At 43.4% G+C, this 10,658-nt stretch overlaps 1 protein-coding gene across 1 annotated transcript; it reads left to right on the top strand.

Moving 5' to 3' along the window:
* The first annotated feature begins 784 nt into the window (after positions 1–784).
* SLN (sarcolipin) lies at positions 785–5,075 on the top strand. Its single transcript, XM_073904023.1, has 2 exons — positions 785–847; positions 4,467–5,075. The coding sequence occupies exon 2, from the start codon at positions 4,540–4,542 to the stop codon at positions 4,633–4,635; it is 96 nt and encodes a 31-aa protein (XP_073760124.1). The 5' UTR covers positions 785–847; positions 4,467–4,539; the 3' UTR covers positions 4,636–5,075.
* The last annotated feature ends 5,583 nt before the right edge of the window (positions 5,076–10,658 follow it).

Genomic DNA, 10,658 nt, shown 5'->3' with positions numbered 1-10,658 from the left:
GAGCAGGTGACTGAGGAGATAGCTTTCACTGCTTGGATGAAGGTCAGTTCTGAAGGAGCTGGAGATATCTGTTGAATTCTGGTGCCCGTGTGATTTGGAGTGTGCGTGTGCAAGGCAGAGAACTCTTCATATTCCAGATAGTTAAGGATATGGATGGTAAAACAAAGTCGTGTTTTTTTAAAGCTTTTTTTTTTTTTTAAAGCTTTTATTTATTTGACAGAGAGACACAGCGAGAGAGGGAACACAAGCAGGGGGCGCGGGAGAGGGAGAAGCAGGCTTCCTGGGAAGCAGGGAGCCCGATGTGGGACTTGATCCCACGACCCTGGGATCATGACCTGAGCCGAAGGCAGACGCTTAACGACTGAGCCACCCAGACGCCCCAACAAAGTCGTATTTTTTACACCCTTGTGTGATGAGTAGGGGGGAGCGGCCAGTTTCAACATTGATCTGATACTAGTCTATCGCTCTGGGTTTATGATGTTTGAAACACATGTTAGAGCTATTCGTGAAGATGTAAAAGATAAATTTAAAATCCACATCAGTTGCGCCTAAAGTCAACGGGAAGGGAAGACATTAAGTCCGTGTGGTGTTAGTACAAACAGGCAGCCAAAGGACTAGAGTCTTAGTCAACAGACTTCTGTCTTCCCCCTAAACACAAATAGCTTCAAACTTTTGGAGGTTGTTCCTTTGAGATGTTTCATCAGTGACATCACAGTGACTGCCACCTCCCTCAGACTACTTTAGGCCCTGCCCGGAGTCCAGGAGTCCAGAAGTCCAGAGAGCCTGGGAGACAAGCAGCAGTGGGAGCCTGAGGTGGAGAGAGAGAGAAGCAGCCTACTGCAGCCAGGTGTGTCCTTGACCCTCTTCAGGTGACAGAGGGATTTTTATACTTAGCAGAGAGAGAGTATGTGTGTCTGTGTGTACAAGTTGCAAATGAGAAACACAGAGGCATATTTACATTTCTTAATGAAATAGGCAATACCTATTGTATCCAGTATTTTTTAAAGATGTAAAGAGTACTATTTATTCTTACTTGCCTTTTTTCTTTCATCTCGTGGTATGCATTTCTCCCTTCCTAATTCTCAAAGCCTCCATTCAAAGAAGGTCAATGTCAATGTATTCAGAGCTTTTCTGGTTTTTATTTCACCCATCTGGCAATCACTTTGGATCATATGGTGTGATTTTGACTCTGGGGAAGATTTACAATGAGGCCAGAATTGTCTTTGTGGAGTAGCAGCAGACAAATGGAAGTTTGCTGATCTGAATATCTGCCTAACTTTGATGTAAATGTGTGTGATAGTAAAGTCCACTTCTTACTGTTAGCGTGTGCATTGATTCAACTGGATTCATTAGAAATTCTCAGCTTAACTCTTTGTATTTTACTTATCTAAAAATATATAAAACAACAAATATTCAAGTTTACCATCAAAGTGCGAGAAATAGCAAGAGGTAGGAAGTAAAGAAGTGTATGGGGTAGGCTGTCAATTCAGAGACTACTGGGAAAAAATGTAAAGAATCATAAAACATAGTTTGGACAACAATTATAAAGCAACACCTGTATACTATCACCCAGGTCAAGAAAGAGATCATTGTTGGCACCCCAGAAGTCCATTCTTGATCATCTCTTCCTTCTGCCCCACCATAGGTGATCACCATCTTGATTGCTGAGATAATCTTGTTTATTCTCTTCTTTATAATTTTACCACCTCTGTCAACATTCCTAAACAACATGACTAAGTTCCCTGTTTTGGGTTTTGTATAAATGGAATCACATTCTGTGTGTCTTTTGTAAATTCCTTGGCCTGACAGTTCTATTTGTGAGATCCATCCATCTTGTTGTGTGTTGCTATAGTTCACATATTTGCTTTGCTCTATAGCATTCAAATGTATGAATGTGCCAAAACTCATCATCCATCCCACTGTTGATGAACATCTGAGTTGTTTCCAGCTTGGGGATATTATGAAAATGTGGCTGTGAACATTCTTGTATATGGATCCTGGTGCACACGTGCCTGCGTTTCTAGAGCAGACGTGAAATAGCTGGGTAATAGAGAGTTAGCATTATCAGCCTCAATAAAAAATGTCAAATGGTTTTCCCAAAGTGTTGAAATTTTACACACACTTTGTTTTGTCAGGGCAGTTAATTGCAGTAATAACTCATCCTTGTAATCACTCCTATGTAGTAACCACAATTCTAACAACTAGTTCAGTTCCAGTCTGCCAATTCTAGTTCTGTCTCTAACTTGTTATGTGCCATTATGCAAACAACGTACCTTCTCTTTCAGTTTCTCAGCTACAGTCATGGGAAAGAGAAAAATCGTGGTAATATTTGCCAGAGTTGTGAAGGTCACAGAGTTGTGAAGGTCACACAGAGCTGTGGATGGCTTTCAATAACATTTTCTGAGTATGTTCTTGTTGGCCACTCTCCATGGATCCCTTTATTTAAGAGCTTAATCTAATAAGCAGATTTGGTGGGATAGTGATTTTGCCCTCCCTGAAGTGGGTTGTTTTGATCATTATAGAGTCTCTCTCTTTTTGCATATCCCTGTATTTCTTCAAAATGCACCCAAATAAATTAGTGTTTGGACCAGGACTGGATTTTATTAAGAGAGAAGAATCTGTCTATGATTCTCATTCCTTTGCCTCCAGGCTCCTGGCCTGGATTTGTTACCTTGCTGTTCCTCTCTGCTCTTGTATACCTTCTAACACATTCTCTCCAGCTCCTTTATCCATTTATTTTCTTCTGTTTACTTTCTCCTTCAAAAGCAAATCTTTGTAAAGCGTTCCATTGGAATTCACTGTATCCTGAATGTGGAGGGCCAAACGATGGATAACAATTAAAAGGGAAATGGTACAGAAATCAGTCATTATCAGCCATTTTTTAAAGCAAGATTCAATAAGCTACTGCTTGATACCATCTCATTTGAACCTATGTGTTAATTACACCAACTGTTCCATAATATGAAGAATGATTCTTCAGTTGGTGTGTACAACTTATGATTTCATCCAGTAATAATATAATAAACATGGTAATTACAGTTAATGATGCAGTCAGATTAGATGCTTAAAAATGCCCTTCAGGCCAAAAGTATGCTAACAACACTTTCTATCCCCTGAACTCCCACCCTTAACAAATAAACAAAACACTCCTTCCCCCTAAACTTTTTCACTTTATAGTATCTAAAATTTTAGGATCTAAATAAATATCTAAATGTTATCTTTGATCTTCAATTTCATTCAGTTTGCATACATGAAGGACCAATTATGCCACATCACTGAAGGTAGTGATCTCATTGATTGCTTTGCATATGTTCTCAAAGTACGATTTCCTGCATGTATTATCTGTACGCACTCTAAAGATACCATCCCTGCTCTTTGAAGTGTTTACAATATAGGCACATCCTGCACTTGACTAAAAATAGCTTGCAGAAGCCCTTTTTGAAATAGAAGTACCCATGAGGTTAACACTTGCTCTGTTGACTGAGTGCCTGTTATGCGAGGGACTTTTGGTTGACCCCGGTGGGCTCTGTGCCCAATGCAGGGCTTATAAGAGGCCAAGCAGCTGATGCAAGAACTTGATGCGTTCACGGGTTTAGATAGAGACCTGTGGCAGCCCAACACTTGAGAAATTACAGGGTGCTACTTCTACACGTGATTCCAGGCAAGAACAAAAACTAAACCATACCACTTTTTGGTCTTACTTTGTTTCGGTGACCTTGCTTGTTGGTACCCTATGTTAGCAAGGCAAGCATGCACATCCTTGGAGAGAGAAAATACAATATTTTGTGTTTTATCCAAAGCATCTATATATTCATCACAGAAAAACAATCAGGACTTTGTTGGTCTTTTTGACATTAGGCAGAAAACCCAGGTTCTTCTTATTAGTTAGGGTTCTTTGGAGAAACAGAAACAATAGGGTTTGTGTGTGTGTGTGTGTGACCTACGTCTATAGTTAATATCAAGACAGATGTAGGTAGATATATGGGTAAAGTTGGCTTAGGTGATTGTAGAGGCTGACAAGTCCAAAATCTACAGGGGAGGTCAGCAGGCTGGAGACCCAGGAAGAGCTGCGGCTCTAGTCCAAAGATAGTCTGGAGGCTAGAAATTTAAGATGAAGGAGTTGACAGGGTTGATTCCTTCTGTGGCTTCTCTCTTTGGCCGGTAGATGACTGCCTTCTCCTGCCTTCACACGGACTTCCTTCCGTACATGTCTGTGTCCTCGTCTGCTTTTCTTATAAAAACACCAGTCATAGTGGATTAGGGTGCATCCTAATGGCCTCATTTAAACTGAATTACCGCTTGAAAGACCGTATCCAAATACCGTCATATACTGAGACACTGGGGGTTAGGATTTCAACCTATAAGTTTTGTTGGGGCCACCGTTCAGCCCATAACACTCTCCTCTTCCACACTGAGGACAGCATGCTCACGAATCTCCCCATGTTTTCTTTGCTACTTTCCGTTAGGTGAGGACAAGCAGGGGGTCCTTGGCGTGCCCTCCGAAGTCTGCCGTCAGTTCTCACCGAGCCAACTCGGAGGATGGGGATATCCACCCGGGAGCTGTTTCTCAACTTCACTATTGTCCTGATCACCGTGATTCTTATGTGGCTCCTTGTGAGGTCCTATCAGTACTGAGAAGCCATGTCACGCTCCTGGGACTGACTGCAACTCTCTGGAGCTGCCTGCTGTATGTCCTGAGCACCCACTGCTGTCATGGGATGCCTTTCTCAGCACCCCAAGGCATTCTGACCCACACGCACACGATCTGAGGTGCCTCCAGTGTTAGGATCGATTGTGTGTCCTCTAAAGATGCTGCTCACACGGGCTGCCAAGTATTTGCCAGTGAGCATTAGATTTGTTCCTCAACTCTTACGGCAAATGTGTTAGACAAGCCACAAGGTTAAAATTAAATGATTCATGATGATGTAGAATTGTAACAAGCCCCTGATCTGTCCTCCCACACATCCTGTCTCCTTACACTGTCTGCAACCAAACTCTCCATCAACTCACCAGAAGAAAGAAATGTTAGAGGAAGTCACTGTCAACCCCTATAACTATCATGTGAATAAAGTGAAGTCAACCACAAAATGACTTCTGGGATTTATTTCCCCTTCTATTTGCGATGCTACATTTGACCCCGGGCTGAGATTGAAGTGACATGTTACAGTATTTCTAGCATTTGAGATAAGCCGAGATGCTCCAACTGCTGAGGATTTGAAACCAAATCAATTAAGATTTGTCACATTTCAAATAATTCTGTTTATTCAGTCTTCCTCAAACTTACCCTCTAAACTGGTCCCGAGGGCCGAGAGAGAATAAATTCCACTAGGGGGTCTGGGGCAGAGCCAGAAGTGTCCCCTTAAAGCGCAAAATTTCTTTGAAATCTTGTGTTTTATCTTTTTTTTTAATTGCTGAATATACTTTTTATTTTTTTATTAACATATAATGTTTTATTTGTTTCAGGGGTACAGGTCTTGTGTTTTATCTTTAGAATTCACAAGAAATGTGGGACGCCTGGGTGGCTCAGTGGGTTAAGCATCTGCCTTTGGCTCAGCTCATGATCCCAGGGTCCTGGGATCAAGTCCCGCATCGGGCTCCCTGCTCAGCTGGGGAGCCTGCTTCTCCCTCTTCTGCTCCCCCTGCTTGTGCTCTCTCTCTGTCAAATAAATAAAATATTTAAAATAATAATAATAATAATAAAAATAAAATGTAGGATCTCAGGCCCCACTCCAGACTGAATTAGAATCAGAACAAATCAGAATCCTCACTTCCAGTGATCCATAATCACATCAAAGTTTGAGAAGTACTAGTGGTGATCAGGGATTCCCAACTCTGGCTGCACAGTAGAATCATCTAGAGGAATTTTGGAAAATGTAGATGCTTGGGCTCTACTCCCTGAGGCTTTTACTTAATTGGTCTGAAGAGGACTCTGGGATCATGACCTGAGCCGAAGGCAGACGCTTAATGACTGAGCCACCCAGGCGCCCCTTCCCAGGAGTTCCTAATCTGATTGGTCTGGGGTGAACCCAGGCATTATTCTTTTTCAGAAGGATTCCAGTTGATTCTTCTGTGCAACCAATTAAGAACCTGGATGTGATTAAGGGAAAAAAAATTTTTTTTTCTTTAAGGTGTTCCCAGCAAGAGTTAGGAAATTGCAGTGTCCTGTTCCTAATTTCATTTTATTTTTTAAAGATTTATTTATTTATTTGGGGGGGGCAGGGGCAGAGGGAAAGGGAGAGGGAAAGAAGCAGACTCCCCCCACCACATCCGTGCTTGGAGCCTGACGAGCCTGACTCGGGGCTCCACCTTAGGACCCTGAGATCGTGACGAGAGCCGAAATCAAGACTTGGATGCTCAAGACTGAGCCAGCCAGGCGCCCCTCCTGTTCCTATTTTAGAGTCAGACTACACCTACGGATGTGCAGTCCTTAATGATTTAGTGTGCAGTGCGCCTCCTCCTACACACGTGGCTCTGGGGCCCTTGGTAGAGGGTTATTAGTTTCTCCCTTACCCTAAGAAGACCTCAGAGAATCTACGGCTGTTTGTGTCTGTGTTTGAGAAGGTGTGTGTGTGGTGGTAGAGAGGGAAGTGGACAAAATGAGTGACAACAGTCCCTTCACCCGAGTCACTACTGGCGCCAACGTTCACAGCCGTTTACTGAGTCTGCTGTCCGTGAAGCCCCGTACGAGGCACTTTCCACATATTATGCCGTTTAGTAGATGTGGAAGCTGAGGATCACAAACCTCACTGACCAGATGTAAGTGGTGAAGCTAGGGTGACGAAAGTAGCGTGTTCCCCTCTGTCGGGGCTGCAAACAAGTCATGCTTTTATTATAGCTCTCCGAACCCTTTGATTATAAGTTTGTTCCCTCACGTTCTTTAGCATTCTGAAACATCAGGCTATAATGAGATCAAGGTAACAGGTGTAATTCTCTATGTAATTTCTCTGCTTGTCACTCCTTACTTGCTTTTTTCCTGCCTTTCTCTTCCTAACTTGCTGTGATTGGATCTACTGATAGGACCCGTTTGCAGACCACACTAGGGATCACCTTTGCAGGGGTAGGACATCCATTAGCAAATGGGTCTAATTTCCTCTACGTTCAGGAGTCCTAGTCAGTATGGCTAAATTCCTGTTTGACTTGTAAGTATCCTTTTTTTTTTTTTTTAAAGATTTTATTTATTTGAGAGAGAGTAAGCAAGAGAGCATGAGTGGGGGGTAAGGCAGAGGGAAAGGGAGAGGCAGACTCTCTGCTGAGCAGGGAGTCCAATGCCAGGCTTGATCTCAGGACCCTGGGATCATGACCTGAGCCGAAGGCAGACGTTTAGCTGACTGAGCCCCCCAGGCTCCCTGTAAGTCTCCTTTCATGTATAATCTTCCCTGAGTCCTCAGGTATCTGAATCATCACAGTACCCGTAGTGTTGGCCCTACCCACTCAAACAAGATGCTAGTTCTTTGCAACCAGAATGCTGAATCCTACTTGTTAGCTAAAGTTCCAGCTCATGGGCTTGATCCATCGTACTAGCTTCTTTCTCTAGTTCATTCATCCGACAAGTACCTATGTGTTGGGCATTATACTAGCCGCTGGGGATAAAATGGCAAATAAGACAGGCAAGCCCCTTCTCAAGGAGCATATCATTTAGTGGGGGAGACAGATACATGACTGGGTGGTTATAATGGCATAAGTTCTTCAACGAGAGAAGGATAGGCTGGGTGTTGTTGGAAGAGATTCCAAGCAGAGGGAACAGCAAGAATAGAAATTCAAAGGTCAGACAGCATGGCAATTCCAGGAAATTGAAAGTATCAGCACAGCTGAAGCATAAAGTACCACTCCAGCCACATGAGGGCAGGTCTCAAGGTTCTGACTGCATCTGACTTCCAAGTTGGACCATCTCTGGCTTTCCTCGCTGTCAGGCCTCCTCACTCACTGGAAGGGACCTCCTGCCACCAACTATCATCTGAACCATGTCTGTGCTTATACAGGAATTAGACACGGGGTCTGGGAACCCCTGGTTACCTGTACCCCCAGCAGTGAGGAGAGTTCTTCCCACTTACCTTCTCGCCCTTGGGGTAGCCCCCTGTTGGGTGATAGTCTGTTCTTGCCATAAACCCCAGACTGCCCATTCAAGTGCCTCTTAAAGTTGAGCTGCTCATATTACAGCGGCAACCAACCATATGAATTTTAAAAGGAAGTTATTTTGAAGTGCTGGCTTAGGCTTTTCCTCCAGTCTTCCTTAAACTCACTATTAAATTAGGCATCTTTTGGAACATCCATCTCCCCTCCCTTTTTAAAAGATTTTATTTTTACATAATCTCTATACCCAATGTGGGGCTCGAACTCATGGCCCAGAGCAAGAGTTGCACGCTCTACTGACTGAGCCAGCCAAGCGCCCCTGGGACATCCTCTTTTTATCTAATGACATGCTTTTATCAGTTGTTGACAGTCCCAACACCATATATGGTTGCCAACTCCTCTCCCTAGGAGTGCCAGGAGTGTCGGCTTTATAGGCATAAGAAATTTTCCATATAGTTTGTGTCCCAGCCATGGCTCTTAGAAAAGAGCCCCAAGGTACTCCAACCTGATCAGCTTTTCCAATCACATTTCCATCTTTGCTCCATTGACCCAGACAGGGAAGTGTGAAAATCATCATAAAATGATGGTGCTGCCACTGTTGTCTTTTTTTTTTTTTAAGGTTTATTTATTTATTTTAGAGTGAGAGCTCTCGCGTGAGCAGGAGGAAGGGCAGAGAGAGAGAGGGAGAATCCTCAAGCAGACTCCCCATTGAGCTGGGAGCCCAATGCAGGGCTCAATCTCATGACCCTGAGATCATGACCTGAGCTGAAATCAAGAGTTGGCTGCTCTGCCACTGTTGTCTTTTAATGTGGGCTCTCAATCATTCTAGAAGGCACTTCAAGGGGACAGCACCCGTTGCATGTTTACTTTTTTTTTTCTTTTTTGCACTAACCATAAAGTTTATTCTCTCCCTGAATAACAAACTGGGGAATCCTTCCTTAGAAGGCAGTCTCACATGAAAAGGTAAAGGTCAGATCTGCAATTTCATTTTCCTCCACCTTCTTCCTATTCCTATTTGTTTAGAGTCAAAAGAGCAAGACTCACAGAAAAAAGTCATCTCTTGCTGCACAAGCCTGTCCCTTGGGTGGTATCCTGCCACATCAATAGATATTTTCAAACAAAGTGTGTATATTTTGGTCTCTCCCACACCCCCTATCCATTCATTTCTGATTGATCATCAGGTGTACTGGAGAAATAATTGTCGAACTATACTGGAATGGCTTGGTCTCATGGAAGGGTCTTGCTCTCACTTTCCTTTTAGCTCATGGTTAAGGGGACTGATCACCTTTAAGATTCTCTTTTTGCTTAGCTGTCCCTTTTATATCCCTGGGACACAATTTTTTTTTTAAGATTTTATTTATTTATTTGAAAGAGAGAGAGAGAGGGAACACAAGCAGGGGGAGTGGGAGGGGGAGAAGCAGGCTCCCCGCTGAGCAGGGAGCCCGATGCGGGGCTCGATCCCAGGACCCTGGGATCATGACCTGAGCCGAAGGCAGACGCTTAACAGACTGAGCCACCCAGACGCCCCCTCCCCGGGACACAATTCATTGTGCTATTCTGCCTTCCCACAGCCATTTGGGCAGGTGCTCCCTGTCATTCCTGTATGGGATCCCAGAGCCTTCCTCAGCAGGTGGGTATGTGCGTTACCTCCTGTTTGTTCTGACTTTTTTTTCTTCCATGGCCTTTTTGAGGCTGTGTCAGAGGAATCTAAAGTGGGTAAGTGGTTGGAAGAAAAGCAATTCACAGGTGGATGTAGGTCAGACAGTATTGGCTGAAGCCTGTGAACACTGCCACCAGACTGCTATCACACCAGGCAGACCCTGAAACAGCTGCTGCTGAGAAAAGTCATTTTCACTTTACCCACCCAGGGAGAAAGTAACAAATTTCTGCATTTTTAAAATCCAAGATCTAATGGGAAGACTGCTTTCTGCTGATGTTCTAGCGTTGGGTACAGTCTCATTGCCAGGAAGAAGGCGAGGATCAAGTGGGAACATAATTTGGGAAGATCTGTTGATGTTTATGTTTTAAAGCTATCAAAATTTGAGGACAGTTCCAACATTTTCTTTGAAAATGTATCAAAACAGAACCCTTGCATACAAGCTAACACACTACATAACCTCAGGTTTAGAAATACTTTTATTAGTATTAGTTGTATTAGTGGAGGTGTAGAGAGCATCTGAATCTTCAGGTACAAAGAAGCAAATACTTTTGAGAGAGAATCTATAGATCCGGCATGGGAACTACTAAGAATAGGGGCTAGAGGGTGCAAGGAGAGCTTTCCCCGGAAAGATGGGGAGGAACAAGAACATAAATTTGGGGTGCATATGGCCCTTCTTTTCAGTACATCTGTGTCTTTGGGGTAAATACCCAGTAGTGCAATTGCCAGGTCATCGGGTAGCTCTATGGTGATGGGTATTAAGGAGGCCACGTACGGCATGAAGCCCTGGGTGTTATGTGCAAACGATGACTCATGGAACACTACATCAAAAACTAGTGATGTAATGTATGGTGATTAACATAACATAGTAAAAAAAGAAAGAACACAAATTTGTAGTTCAAGGGGATGGGGCGAGAACTCTGTGATCCCT

This window comes from Callorhinus ursinus, unplaced genomic scaffold (assembly GCF_003265705.2).
Source record: "Callorhinus ursinus isolate GAN/ISIS: 27379988/994484 unplaced genomic scaffold, GSC_fseal_2.0 scaffold19, whole genome shotgun sequence".
NCBI lineage: Eukaryota > Metazoa > Chordata > Mammalia > Carnivora > Otariidae > Callorhinus > Callorhinus ursinus.
Note: the sequence above shows the minus strand (reverse complement) of the source record. Positions and strands in the feature narration are given on the sequence as shown.

Coding starts and splice junctions, on each gene's coding strand:
- SLN (XM_073904023.1), top strand. CDS start 4,540: ATGGGGATATCCACCCGGGAGCTGTTTCTCAACTTCACTATTGTCCTG.